General features: G+C 49.6%; 1 protein-coding gene across 1 annotated transcript in view; it reads right to left on the bottom strand.

Annotated features, from left to right (window-relative positions):
* Window positions 1–225: 225 nt before the first annotated feature.
* The window catches only part of kcnk13 (potassium two pore domain channel subfamily K member 13), a 16,933-nt gene continuing 1,694 nt past the window's right edge, over window positions 226–15,464 (bottom strand). Inside the window, exon 2 of the mRNA XM_033027813.1 lies at window positions 226–1,199. Within this exon, the coding sequence (XP_032883704.1) occupies window positions 292–1,199 (908 nt within the window). The 3' untranslated portion in view covers window positions 226–291. The remainder of the gene's footprint in view (window positions 1,200–15,464) is intronic.

Here is a 15,464-nt window from a genome sequence, read left to right on the forward strand (position 1 = left end):
AGGCCAATCGGCCCTTCGAGCCAGCACCGCCATTCAATGTGATCATGGCTGATCATCCCCAATCAGTACCCCGTTCCTGCCTTCTCCCCATATCCCCTGATATTTTTAAGAGCCCTATCTAGCTCTCTCTTGAGAAGTACAGGTTTGTAGGTTAATTGGCTTGGTAAATTGTTGCTAGTGGGTGTAGTGTGCGGGGATCAGTGATCGGTGGGCCGAAGGGCCTGTTTCTACGCGGTGTCTCTAAACTAAATGATTTCATTGAAGGGAGCAGGCCAGGGGGGCGAGGATGGGTCATCTGTCCACGCTGGTCTCCACCAGCCTGTTGTTCATGATGGCTAGCGCCCCCACTCCTTCACTGAAGCCGTTGGCTCGGGACGCCGCCGCCGCCGCCGCCGCTGTGCCGCCGGCCCTGGGGTGCCCTCCGGCCGTCTCCATCAGCTGCTTCTGCATGATGGCCAGGGAGACCTTGTTGGCGGCCATGAAGTCCCTGATGGAGATCATCTCCCCCGACTGCCGCCGCCCGTCGCACTCGTTGAAGGGGTCGGCGTCCGCCGAGATCTTGGGCCGGCCCGGCGCCACCGCGTTGCCCGCTGGCCGCAGGGGCCTCCTCCCCGGGCGCCGGCGGCAGCGGCTCGCCAACCGCCGCAGGGTGCAGTTGAGGAACTGCTTGATGACGATGGAGATGACGTTGAAGAGGGAGTAGGTGCAGCAGACCCCCATCAGGATGAAGAGGAAGTTGGCCAGGCGGTAGGCCTCCTGGTGGTCGTAGCGCAGGTTCTGGCTGCTCACCAGGTCCCCGAAGCCGATGGTGCTGAAGGCCACGAAGCAGAAGTAGATGGAGTCCATGTAGGTCCAGCCCTCCACTGGGGTGTACATGGCCGAGGCGCAGCAGGAGATGGTGAGGGCGGCCAGGCCCAGGATCAGCATCACGCAGTAGACGGAGGGCTTCCAGCCGCTCAGGCTGTCGGCCGCGGGGAGGCCGCCGCTCCCGCCACCGTCCTCCCGCAGGTCCAGCTGCGGCCTGACGCCGCTCCTCCTCAGCCTCCGCTCGTGGCAGGTCTTCAGGGCGAAGGCCAGCACCGTGATCAGGCGCTCCAGGAAGAGGTTGAAGAAGAGGATGGTGGCGGCACAGCCCAGCAGCCCGTAGAAGATGAGGAAGATCTTGCCGCTCGCCGTGGCCGGAGTGGTCATCCCGAAACCTGCGGGAGATGGAAGCACAGAGATACCAGGAGTCGTAGAGTCATACAGTGTGGGGACTGGCCCTTCGGCCCAACTCGCCCACACCGGCCAACATGTCACAGCTACCCTAGTCCCACCTGCCCACGCTTGGCCCATATCCCACCAAACCCGTCCAATTCATGTACCTGTCTAATTGTTTCTTAAACGTTGGGATAGTCCCTGCCTCAACTACCTCCTCTGGCAGCTTGTTCCATACACCCACCACCCTTTGTGTGAAAAAGTTACCCATCAGATTCCTATTCAATCTTTTCCCCTTCACACGTCAAGTGGGACTAGTATAGCTGGGACATGTTGGCTGGTGTGGGCAAGTTGGGCCAAAGGGCCAGTTTCCACACTGTATCACTCTATGATTCTATGTCTATGACCAGCCATCGATCACCCATTGCCACAAGTTCTGTGTTATCCCACTTTTTCACACTAGAAGCAAATTCACCTACAAACCCGCAAGTCTTTGGGATGTCTTTGGGAAACCGGAGCACCCGGAGGAGACCCACGTGTTTTAGCTTAGTCTATTGTCACGTGTACTGAGGTGCAGCGAAAAGCTTTTGTCGCGTGCTAACCAGTCAGCGAGAAACGTGCAAACTCCACACACAGACAGTGATCGAACCCAGTGTCCCGCTGAGTTACTCCAGCATTGTGTGTCTACCTTCGGTTTAAACCAGCATCTGCAGTTCCTTCCTACCCAGATCTGATTATTACGGGTGTGGACAAAAATGCTGGAGAGACTCAGTGGGCGAGGCAGCATCTATGGAGCGATGGAATAGGTGATGTTTCGGGTCGAGACCCTTCTTCAGACTGATCAGTCTCGACACAAAACGTCATCTATTTCCTTTGCTCCATAACTGCTGCCCCGCTGAGTTTCTCCAGCATTTTTGTCTCCCTTCGATTTTCCCAGCATCTGCAGTTGTTTCTTAAACAAATGATTAGCACGGGTGTCAGCAGTTACGGGGAGAAGGCAGGAGAATGGGGTTTGGAGGGAGAGATAGATCAGCCATGATTGAATGGCGGTGTAGACTTGTTGGGCCGGATGTCCGAAGTCTGCTCCTATCACTCAAGACCTTATGATCTCTGGCGCTGTGAGGCAGCAGCACTACCCGCTGGGTCACTGGATAGACTTAGGTTGATTCTGACTGGAAGGACGGAAGCTGAGGAGTGGCCTGACGGGCCTCCACCACCCTGGCAGCGAACCTCAGCCAGCAGTACTTAGTCTGCACCGGAATGGCTTCAGGCAACATTTTATCAGTGGCAGATTAGATCGGAGGAAGCCTGCAGATAAGTTATTGAGCTCAGTGAGCTGAAGCTCCGTCCTATTGACGAGATCGCTGTGCAGCGATTAGACCTTGTTTTCAGCAGCAAATTGGCACGGTTGCCATGGTGAATGTGCGCGTCCAAGGGCACGGCTCTCTACACTCCCCCCCCCCCCCCCCCACTAATTGAGGGAGTGCAGCGTAGGTTCACCAGGTTAATTCCCGGGATGGCGGGACTGTCACACGCTGAGAGAATGGAGCGGCTGGGCTTGTATACTCTGGAGTTTAGAAGGATGGGAGGGGATCTCATTGAGACATATAAGATTGTTAAGGGTTTGGCCACGCAAGAGGCAGGAAACAGGTTCCCAATGTTGGGGGAGTCCAGAACCAGGGGCCACAGTTTAAGAATAAGGGGTAAGCCATTTAGAACGGAGACGAGGAAACACGTTTTCTCACAGAGAGTTGTGAGTCTGTGGAGTTCTCTGCCTCAGAGGGCGGTGGAGGTAGGTTCTCTGGATACTTTCAAGAGAGAGCTAGATACGGCTCTTAAAGATAACGGAGTCAGGGGATATGGGGAGAAGGCAGGAATGGGGTACTGATTGGGGATGATCAGCCATGATCACCTTGAATGGCGGTGCTGGCTCGAAGGGCCGAATGGCCTACTCCTGCACCTATTGTCTATTGTCTGTGTTCACGATGATTAAGCTGCTGCTTACCCTCTGAACAGCCTGGTCACTGCGAGCTCTTTCCTCACTGCGCTAACTATCAGCTCAGCTCAGCCCCACTCTCCCCAACTCTCAGTCTGAAGAAGGCTCCTATCCATGTTCTCCACAGATGCTGCCTGACCCGCTGATTTACTCCAGCACTTTGCTGTTTCAGAAGGAACTGCAGATGCTGGAAAAATCGAAGGTAGACAAAAATGCTGGAGAAACTCAGCGGGTGAGGCAACATCAATGGAGCGAAGGAATAGGTGACTCGGGTCTCGACCCAAAACGTCACCTATTCCTTAGATGCTGCCTCACCCGCTGAGTTTCTCCAGCATTTTTGTCTAGCAGCACTTTGCTGTGTCAGTTCCTTGTTTCTTCACTTCCTCCTCCACATCTATCTCTGCAATGGGATTATCTCTTAGCTTGCGTCAGTAAAGCTACTGAGAACAGGAAACGCTGTAAGCACTCAGCAAGCTCGGCAGCAGCTCAGGAATCAACCCTGTATCACTTACACTCGCCACAGTTGCTGCTCGATCTGTGAGGATTTTGCTGGGGCACATTACTGGCTTTCAGCATCTGCCTCCATAGGCGGCTTAGGAGGGTCGGAATGTCCCCAGCAAAAAAAGCATTCTATCGGGATGGATCACAGAAATGGTTTGGGAACAGCTCCATCCAAGACTGCATGAAATTGCAGGGAATTGTGGGCGCAGCCCGGACCCATCACGCAAACCAACCTCCCTTCCATTGACTCCATTTATACCTCACGCTGCCTCGGCAAGGCTAGCAGCATAATCAAGGACCAGTCGCACCCTGGCCACTCCCTCTTCTCCCCTCTGCCATCAGGCGAAAGGTATAGAAGTGGGGAAAACGCACACCTCCAGATTCAGGGACAGTTTCTTCCCGGCTGTTATCAGGCAACCGAACCATCCTACCACAACCAGAGAGCAGTCCTGAACTACTATCTACCTCATTGGTGACCCTTTCCCACTTACGCGATTTTTTTCAGCGACTGCTCGCACCCGTCACAGTCGCAGTAGGTGGCCGAAAATCCAGCGGCGACCAGAAAAAGGTACGACTCTTTGGGCGACTATTCACGACCAAAAACAGGCATCACACCGCGACATGTCGACACGTGATGCCTGGTTTTGGTCGTCGGAAAATTCGCGTAAGTGGGACAGGCCCTTTTAGACTATCTTTGATCTGACTTCACGGGACTTTATCTCGCACTAAACGTTATTCCCTTATCATGTATCTGCACACTGTGACTGGCTCGATTGTAATCATGTAGTCTTTCTGCTAACTGGTTAGCACGCAACAAAAGGCTTTCACCATTCCAAATTGTCATGTGACAATAAACTAAACTAAACTAAACTGGTAATTAGCCAAATGCACCAACAAACTACAGGAGCCCGCAGCACACTATTATTATCTGTGCAGCTCATAGTCATAGAGTCATAGAACGGAAACAAGCCCTTCAGCCCAACTGGTCTATACCGACCAAATGAAAGGGCATAGACAATAGACAATAAGTGCAGGAGTAGGCCATTCGGCCCTTCGAGCCAGCACCGGCATTCAATGCGATCATGGCTGTTCATCCACAGTCAGTACCCCGTTCCTGCCTTCTCCCCATATCCCCTGACTCCGCTATCTTTAAGAGCTCTGTCTAACTCTCTCTTGAAAGCATCCAGAGAATTGGCCTCCACCACCCTCTGAGGCAGAGAATTCCACAGATTCACAACTCTCTGTGTGGAAAAGTGTTTCCTCATCTCCGTTCTAAATGGTCTACCACTTATTCTTAAACTGTGGCCCCTGGTTCTGGACTCCCCCAACATCGGGAACATGTTTCCTGCCTATAGCGTGTCCAAACCCTTAATAATCTTATATGTTTCAATAAGATTTCTCATCCTTCTAAATTCCAGAGTATGCAAGACCAGCCGCTCCATTCTCTCAGCATATGACAGTCCCGCCATCCCGGGAATTAACCTGGTGAACCTACGCTGCACTCCCTTCAAGGTGAGAGGGACAAAGTTTGAAGGAGATGTGCGGGGCAAGTTTTTTTACACAGATGGCAGTGGGGGCCTGGAATGCACTGCCAGGGGTGGTGGTGGAGGCAGATAATATACTGGTGTTTAAGAGACCTTTGGATAGACGCATGGATATGCAGGGAATGGAGGTATATGGATCTATCAGGCAGATACTATTTTGTCTTGGCATCATGTTCGGCACAGACATTGTGGGCCGAAAGGCCTGTTTCTGTGCTATACTGTCCTACATTCTATGTACAGTACCGACCAAGCAGATATAGCAAGGTAGACAAAAATGCTGGAGAAACTCAGCGGGTGAGGCAGCATCTATGGAGTGAAGGAATAGGTGACGTTTCGGGTCGAGACCCTTCTTCAGACTGATGTGGGGATGGGGGGGGGGGGTGGGAAGAAGAAAGGAAGAGGCTGAGACAGTCGGCTGTGGGAGAGCTGGGAAGGGGAGGGGAAAGAGGGAGAAAGCAAGGACCACCTGAAATTGGACAAGTCAATGTTCATACCGCTGGGGTGTAAACATAGCAGATCAAGCTATCTATCGTCTTTCAAAGTACCAGGGTGGCACGGTGGCGCAGTGGTAGAGTTGCTGCCTCACAGCGCCAGAGACCCAGGCTTGATCCAGACTACGGGTGCTGTCTGTGCGGAGTTCGCACGTTCTCCCTGTGACCTGCGAGGGATTTCTCTGGGTGCTCTGTTTCCTCCCACATCCCAAAGGCGTAGAGCTTTGAATGTTAATTGGCTTCTGTGAATTGCCCTTCGTCTTTAGGATGCGAGAGTGGGATAGCATGGCACTAGTGTACGGGTGACCAGTGGTTGGAGTGGACTGGGCGGGCCGAAGGGCCTGTTTCCATGCTGCATCTCCAAACTGAACGAAACGGAACCGTTTTCACACAAACGTTGTTCTCAAAGGAATCGTTACTAAACCTGGGAAGGTGAGAAAAGGGAGAAGAGGGGTGGGTGGGGAGAAAGAGGGAGGTTTAGGGAATAAATATGGAGGCAGACATCATAGTGGTGATGAAGAGGCATTTAGATAGGCACTTGGAGATGCTGGGAATGGAGGGATATGGATCACGTGCAGGCACAGGAGATCAGTTTATCTTAGTATCAGGTTCGGAACGGGCATTGTGGGACTGTTTCCTTGCTGTAGTGTTCAATGTTCGCTGTTTTAATCACAAAGTGAGCAGCTTATAAGGGTAATAATGTAATAAAAATGAACTGCAGATGCTGGTTTATACCAAAGGCAGACACAATGTGCTGGAGTAACTCAACGGGTCTGACAGCATCTCTGGAGAACGTGGACAGGTGACGTTTCGGGTTGGAACCCTTATTCAGACTGAACTTTTTCACAGTAGGCATATCTTGAGGAGGTAATGCAGTGGAGCAGACAAGATGTAATAAAAATGTGCTGCAGATGCTGGTTTATACCAAAGACAGACACACAGTGCTGGAGTAACCCAGCGGGTCGGGCAGCATCTCTGGAGAACGTGGACAGGTGAGGTTTAGGGTTGGGAGCCTTCCTGAGACTGAAGGGTCCTAACCCGAAACGTCACCTGTCCGTTTTCTGCAGTTTATGAAGATGCAGCATTATAGAGTCATAGACAATAGACAATAGGTGCAGGAGTAGGCCATTCGGCCCTTCGAGCCAGCACCGCCATTCAATGTGATCATGGCTGATCATCCACAATCAGCACCCCATTCCTGCCTTCTCCCCATATCCCTTGACTCCGTTATCTTTAAGAGCTCTATCTAACTCTCTCTTGAAAGCATCCAGGGAACCGGCCTCCACTGCCCTCTGAGGCAGAGAATTCCACAGACTCACAACTCTCTGGGTGAAAAAGTGTTTCCTCATCTCCGTTCTAAATGGCTTACCCCTTATTCTTGAACTGTGGCCCCTGGGCCTGGACTCCCCCAACATTTCCTGCCCATTGAAATCCTTTCCCCTGCATCTTAAACCTGTGTCCTCTGGTCCTCGATTCACCCATCACCTGTTGGATAAGTGCAGGGAATTGTCAGCCGGTATATAGACCAGTTAGCCTGACATCACATCATCACGCTCCCTACTGATCAACTCAGCAAACTGGGGCTTGGTGCGATCTTACTGCCGGCAGCATTGACATTAACTGCAGTGTGGGCGTCTTACGAAAGGTCGACAACATTAGTCAGACTGCAGGGAGCTGTGGGCATTGGCAACAAAGAATACAATGGCTTGCTGATGTCTTAACAAAAATCCCAAGCACACAACATAAACAAAATGAAATAATATTCATCAGGATAAGCATGAAGGGGGATGGGCACGGGTGAGGCCATTCGGCCCTTTGAGGCTGTTCTGTCATTTCATGGCTGCCTTGCTCCTATCTCCTTTCACCTGATCTTTCTATGTCTCTCGGGCGGCACGGTGGCGCAGCAGGACAAGTACCGCCTTACAGCTCCAGAGACCCGGGTTCGATCCTGACCACGGGTGCTGTCTGTATGGAGTTTGTGTGTTCTCCCCGTGACCTGCGTGGGTTTTCTCCGAGATAGACAATAGACAATAGGTGCAGGTGTAGGCCATTCGGCCCTTCGAGCCAGCACCGCCATTCAATGTGATCATGGCTGATCATCCATAATCAGTACCCCGTTCCTGCCTTCTCTCCATATCCCTTAACTCTGCTATCCCTAAGAGCTCTATCTAACTCTCTCTTGAAAGCATCCAGGGAACCAGCCTCCACCGCCCACTGAGGCAGAGAATTCTACAGACTCACAACTCTCTGTATGAAAAGGTTTTTCCTCATCTCCGTTCTAAATGGCCTACCACTTATTCTTAAACTGTGGCCCCTGGTTCTGGACTCCCCCAACATCGGGAACATGTTTCCTGCCTCTAGCGTGTCCAAACCCTTAATAATCTTATATGTTTCAATAAGATTTCTCATCCTTCTAAATTCCAGAGTATACAAGACCAGCCGCTCCATTCTATCAACATATGACAGTCCCGCCTTCCCAGGAATTTACCTCATGAACCTACGCTGCGCTCCCTCAATAGCAAGAATGTCCTTCCTCAAGTTTGGAGACCAAAACTGCACACAAAACTCCAGGTGTGGTCTCACTAGGGCCCTGTACAACTGCAGGAGGACCTCTTTGATCCTATACTCAACTTGTTATGAAGGCCAACATACCACTCGCTTTCTTCACTGCCTGCTTACTTTCAGTGACTGATGAACAAGGACCCCCAGATCCCGTTGTACTTCCCATTTTCCCAACTTGACACTATTTAGATAATAATCTGCCTTCCTGTTTTTGCCACCAAAGTGGATAACCTCACATTTATCCACATTAAACTGCATCTGCCATGCATCGGCCCACTCACCCAACCTGTCCATGTCACCCTGCATCCTCATAGCATCCTCCTCACAGTTCACACTGCCACCCAGCTTTGTGTCATCTGCAAATTTGCGAATGTTACTTTTAATCCCTTCATCCAAATCATTAATATATATTGTAAATAGCTGCGGTCCCAGCACCGAGCTTTGCGGTACCCCACTAGTCACTGCCTGCCATTCTGAAAGGGACCCGTTAATCCCTACTCTTTGTTTCCTGTCTGCCAACCAATTTTCTATCCATGTCAGCACTCTACCCCCAATACCATGTGCTCTAATTTTGCCCACTAATCTCCTATGTGGGACCTTATCGAATGCTTTCTGAAAGTCCACTACATCCACTGGCTCTCCCAACGTCCATTTCCCCAGTTACATCCTCAAAAAATTCCAGAAGATTAGTCAAGCATGATTTCCCCATCGTAAATCCATGCTGACTCGGACCGATCCTGTTACTGCTATCCAAATGTGCTGCTATTTCATCTTGTATAATTGACTCCATCCCCACCACCGATGTCAGGCTAACTGGTCTATAATTCCCTGTTTTCTCTCAGCCACCCTTCTTAAAAAGTGGGATAACATTAGCTACCCTCCAATCCACAGGAACTGATCCTGAATCTATAGAACATTGGAAAATTATCACCAATGCATCCACGATTTCTAGAGCCACTTCCTTAAGTACCTTGGAATGCAGACCATCCTTGTTCCCCATAATAAATTCACCCTTTTCAGTCTTTAAGGGTCCAACTTTGGCCTCAACTGGTATTCAAATACCTAAAAAAGCTTTCACTATCCTCCTTTATACTCTTGGCTAGCTTACCTTCGTACCTCATCTTTTCTCCCCGTATTGCCTTTTTAGTTATCTTCTGTTGCTTCTTTGGTTTTCTCTTCAGTTTCCTCCCACACTCCAAAGACGTGCAGGTTTGTAGGTTAATTGGCTTGGTGTAAAAATGTAAAATTGTCCCTAGTGGGTGTAGGATAGTGTTAATGAGCGGGGATCGCTTGTTGGCGCAGACGCTGGGCCTGTCTCTGCGCTGTATCTCTAAACTAAACTAAACTAAACTCGCCTAACATCACGTCAGCCACGCTCACTGCCGACTGAGCAACTGTTGTTCTTTGTGGAAGAAAGAGTGTACATGCGCCCAAGATACTCATCCTGCAGAAAGAGTCGATCCTCCCCCCATCTCACCTTGGGCGGCACGGTGGGGCAGCGGTAGAGTTGCTGCCTCACAGTGTCAGAGCCCCGGGCTCAATCCTGACTACGGGTACCTGTCTGTACAGAGATAGACACAAAGTGCTGGAGTAACTCAGCGAGTCTAGGCAGCACCTCTGGAGAAAAAGGATGTGAAATTTCGGGTCGGGACCCTTTCCCAGACTGTGCTTAGTCTGTACTTTCACTCTTTGACTGCGTGGGTTTTCTCCGGGTGCTCCGGTTTCCTCCCACATTTCAGACGTGCAGGTTTGCAGGTTAATTGGCTTCTGCGGTCCAGAAATATCTTTGATCAGAGTCTACTGGCTTTACCTTGCACTAAACGTTATTCCCTTATCATGTACCTGTACACTGTGGACGGCTCGATTGTAATCATGTATAGACTTGCTGACTGGATAGTTACGGTACACGTGACAATAAACTAAATTAATTGAATGGCGTAGTAGACTCGATGGGCTGAATGGCCTAAATCTGCTCCAATGACATATGAACTTAAATGTGCCAAATGCGGGCAGGTGGGACTAGAGTAGATGGGGCATCTTTGTTGGCATGGTTTAGTTTAGTTTAGTTTAGAGATACAGCGCGGAAACAGGCCCTTCAGCCCACCGAGCCCGCACCGACCAGCGATCCCCGCACACTAACACTATCCTACACACACTTGGGACAATTTACAATTATACCAAAGCCTATTAACCCTTACAAACCTGCAGGTCTTCGGAGTGTGGGATGAAACCGGAGATCCCGGAGAAAACCCACGCAGGTCACGTGGAGAACGTACAAACTCCGTCCTGACAAGTACCCGTAGTCGGGATCGAACCCGGGTCACTGGCGCTGTGCGGCAGCAACTCTACCGTGCCACCCTCATGACTCTGCTGGGATTTTATCATGATCATGTTTTATCACATGTTTAATCAATGATGTTTTATTATTAATGTTTAATAGACAATAGACAATAGGTGCAGGAGTAGGCCATTTGGCCCTTCGAGCCAGCACCGCCATTCAATGTGATCATGGGTGATCATCCCCAATCAGTACCCTGTTCCTGTCTTCTCCCCATATCCCCTGGCTCCGCTATCTTTAAGAGCCCTATCTAGCTCTCTCTTGAAAGCATCCAGAGAACCTGCCTCCACCGCCCTCTGAGGCAGAGAATTCCACAGACTCACCACTCTGTGTGTGAAAATGTGTTTCCTCGTCTCCGTTCTAAATGGCTTACCCCTTATTCTTAAACTGCAGCCCAAATGTTTTTATGTATCATTCCTAACTGTCACTGTATGTCATGTTGTCACTTGCGGGCGGAGCACCAAGGCAAATTCCTTGTATGTGAATACTTGGTCAATAAACTTATTCAAGTCAATTCCATTCAATCACATTGAATGGCAGTGCTGGCTCGATGGGCTGAATGGCCTACTCCTGCACCTATTGTCTATTAAGATTGTTATGGGCTTGGACACACTAGAGGCAGGAAACATGTTCCCGATGTTGGGGGAGTCCAGAACCAGGGGCCACAGTTTAAGAATAAGGAGTAAGCCATTTAGAACGGAGACGAGGAAACACTTTTTCTCACGGAGAGTTGTGAGTCTGTGGAATTCTCTGCCTCAGAGGGCGGTGGAGGCCGGTTCTCTGGATGCTCTCAAGAGAGAGCTAGATAGGGCTATTAAAGATAGTGGAGTCAGGGGATATGGGGAGAAGGCAGGAACGGGGTACTGATTGGGGATGATCAGCCATGGTCACATTGAATGGCGGTGCTGGCTCGAAGGGCCGAATGGCCTCCTCCTGCACCTACTGTCTATTTGGTGCCAGGGGAACTTTTGGGTTAACGCGCAGCCGTGTGATTACTGAGACCAGGCTCCAGGGATGTATTAACTGTTGAGCCATTGGGTGGACCCATTAAACCAGCCTCCTGTCATCAGAAGCCCTTAAACACACAGGCCCGTTATCGCATTATTTGATTCGGAAACTCAGGCAGATAAACTAATCCCCCCGGTTTATCATTTGATGTTATCATTAAGATCCCCCCCACAGTGCGTGAGGAATATAATTCAGACTGGAGCGTCACTCTGTGATGTCCCTGCATCTTGTTCTCTGGGGGTTTAGTAAATTGCTGCTGAATCTATCGTTCCGCTTGTAGATTTTCCACGAGATAACCATCCAATTCTTAACCTCACTTCCTTCCCCCAAGCAAGCAATATCCAATACCATGAGGAGAGAACTTTAAATCTGTTTGCAAATAATTATGTTTAAGAAGGAACTGCAGATGCTGGAAAAATCGAAGGTAGACAAAAATGCTGGAGGAACTCAGCGGGCGAGGCAGCATCTATGGAGCGAAGGAATAGGTGACGTTTCGGGGCTGCCTCACCCATAAACCAAATATAACTCAGGCCTCCAAACTATAACTCAGGCCTTCCTCGTAAATCCTCTCTGAACTCCTTCCTATCGCAGGGAGACCAAAACTGAACACAATACTCCAAATAGGCGACGCTTCACTCTATGACTCCAACTCAGCGGGTCAGGCAGCATCTCTGGAGAGAAGGAATGGGTGACGTTTCAGGTCGAGGCCCTTCTTCATACATAGATGCGGCCTCAGCCGCTGAGTTTCTCCAGCATTTTCGTCTACCTTGCAAATAATTACGGTGCATTTTGAAAGCAGGAAAGAAATTGTTCCCGATGTTGGGGGAGTCCAGAACCAGGGGTCACAGTTTTTAAAGAATTTAGGACTGAGGTGAGGATAGATTCCTGATTAGTACGGGTGTCAGAGGTTATGGGGAGAAGGCAGGAGAATGGGGTTAGGAGGGAGAGATAGATCAGCCATGATTGAATGGCGTAGACTTGATGGGCCGAATGGCCTAATTCAACTCCTATCCTTTATGACCTTCTGAATTCTGAGGAAGTTTTTAGTGAGTACTAAAATCCAGAACTTATATGGCACATTTCATTAAAACAGAACAGAACGGACATTGATAGGTGTAGGAAGGAACTGCAGATGCTGGTTTATGCCGAATTTAGACAAAAAATGCTGGAGTAACTGGTGAAGAAAATCATTAGAGGGAAATAATCATGAGCGGAATAGACCAGGTAGATGCACACAGTTTCTAGCCCAGAGTAGGGGAATCGTGGACCAGAGGACATAGGTTCAAGGTGAAGGGGGGAAAGATTTAATAGGCACCTGATGGGTAACTTTTTCCACACAAAGGGTGGTGGGTGTATGGAACGAGCTGCCAGAGGAGGTAGTTGAGGCAGGGACTATCCCAACGTCACCTATTCCTTCGCTCCATAGATGCTGCCTCACCCGCTGAGTTCCTCCAGCATTTTTGTCTACCTTCGATTTTTCCAGTATTGGATGTTGCTTGTTTGGGGGAAGGAAGTGAGGTTAAGAATTGGATGGTTATCTCGTGGATAATCTACAAGCGGAACGATAGATTCAGCAGCAATTTACTAAACCCCCAGAGGACAAGATGCAGGTACATCACAGAGTGACGCTCCAGTCTGAATTATATTCCTCACGCACTGTGGGGGGATCTTACGGTGGGGTTTTGAAAGCAGGAAAAAATTGTTCCCGATGTTGGGGGAGCCCAGAACCAGGGGTCACTGTTTTTAAAGAATAAGGCCATTTAGGACTGAGGTGAGGAAAAACATTTTCACCCAGAGAGTTGTGAATCTGTGGAATTCTCTGCCATAGAGGGCAATGGAGGCCAATTCACTGGATGTCTTCAGGAGAGAGTTAGATTTAGTTCTTTGGGCTAATGGAATCTAGGGATTTGGGGAGAAAACAGGAACGGGGTACTGATTTTGGATGATCAGCTATGATCATATTGGATGGTGGTGCTGACTCGAAGGGCCGAATGGCCTACTCCCGCACCTATTTTCTATGTTTCTCTGTTTCTATGAATGAGTGGGTTAACCGATAATGAGTGTTTGATGACACTGTGCCTGTACTCGCTGGAGTTTAGAAGAATGAGGGGGGGGGGACCTCATTGAAATGTACAGAATAGTGAAAGGCTTGGATAGAGTGGATGTGGAGAGGATGTTTCCACTAGTGGGAGAGTCTAGGACTAGAAGTCATAACCTCAGAATTAAAGGACGTTCTTTTAGGAAGGAGAAGAGGAGAAATGTCTTTAGTCAGAGGGTGGTGAATCTGTAAAATTCTTTGTCACACAAGGTTACAAGGTTCCCGGGATGGCGGGACTGTCATATGCTGAGAGAATGGAGCGGCTGAGCTTGTATACTCTGGAGTTTAGAAGGATGAGAGGGCATCTTATTGAAACATATAAGATTATTAAGGGTTTGGACACGCTAGAGGCAGGAAACATGTTCCCGATGTTGGGGGAGTCTGGAACCAGGGGCCACAGTTTAAAAATAAGGGGTAAGCCATTTAGAACGGAGATGAGGAGACACTTTTTCACGCAGAGAGTTGCGAGTCTGTAGAATTCTCTGCCTCAGAGGGCGGTGGAGGCCGGTTCTCTGGATACTTTCAAGAGAGAGCTAGATAGGGTTCTTAAAGATAGTGGAGTCAGGGGATATGGGGAGAAGGCAGGAACGGGGTACTGATTGTGGATGATCAGCCATGATCACATTGAATGGCGGTGCTAGCTCGAAGGGCTGTATGGCCTACTCCTGCACCTATTGTCTATTGTCTATATCCATGTGCCTATCTAAAAGCCTCTTAAAGACCACTATCTTATCTACCTTGACCACCACCCCTGGCAGATGTTCCAGGCACCCACCACCCTCTGTGTACAAAACATGCCCCGATTAAAGACACAAAAAGCTGGAGTAACTCAGCGGGACAGGCAGCATCTCTGGAGAGAAGGAATGGGTGACGTTTCGGGTCGAGACCCTTCGTCAAACTGAGGGTCCAGTGAAAGGGAATGAGAGATATAGTACTGAGAGTACTGAGGAGAGATATAGTACTGAGAGTACTGAGGAGAAGTCCCACCCATATCTCTCGATCCCCTTTCCCCTGACTCAGTCTGGAGAAGGGTCTTGACCTAAAACGTCACCCTTTCCTGAGATGGTCAGTCCAGTTTAGTTTATCGTCACTTGTAGTGAGGTGCAGTGAAAAGCGTTTGTTGCGTGCTAACCAGTCAGTGGAAAGACAATACATGATTACAATCGACCCATTTACAGTGTATAGATACATGATAAGGGAATAACGTTTAGTGCAAGGTAAAGCCAGCAAATTCCGATCAAGGATAGTCCGAGGGTCACCAATGAGGTAGATAGTAGTTCAGCACTGCTCTCTGGTTGTGGTAGGATGATTCAGTTGCCTGATAACAGCTGGGAAGAAACTGTCCCTGAATCTGGAGGTGTGCGTTTTCACACGTCTATATCTTTAACCTGACGGGCGAGGGGAGAAGAGGGAGTGGCCAGGGTGCGATCCGCTGAGTTACTCCAGCATTTTTTGTGTTATTCCTCTGGAAAAAGGGGACGTTCTCTCACTGTTGTTGCAGCGGCTCATGACAAACCCGTCCACAACCGAGCCTAACCCTCCTCCCAAGACAATTGTGCCTCTCGTTGCAAATGGTGAGTGATAGCGTGTCTCAAACTCTGGGTTTTGGCATCACAAGTTCAAACAAAGGCTGATGTTCCACTAATTAAACATCACAAACAGTCCACGCTTGGCTGGTGTGCTTAGAACCAGGGTCTGAGGAAGGGTCTCGACACTCTCTCTCCCCCTC

This window comes from Amblyraja radiata, chromosome 9 (assembly GCF_010909765.2).
Source record: "Amblyraja radiata isolate CabotCenter1 chromosome 9, sAmbRad1.1.pri, whole genome shotgun sequence".
Lineage (NCBI taxonomy): Eukaryota > Metazoa > Chordata > Chondrichthyes > Rajiformes > Rajidae > Amblyraja > Amblyraja radiata.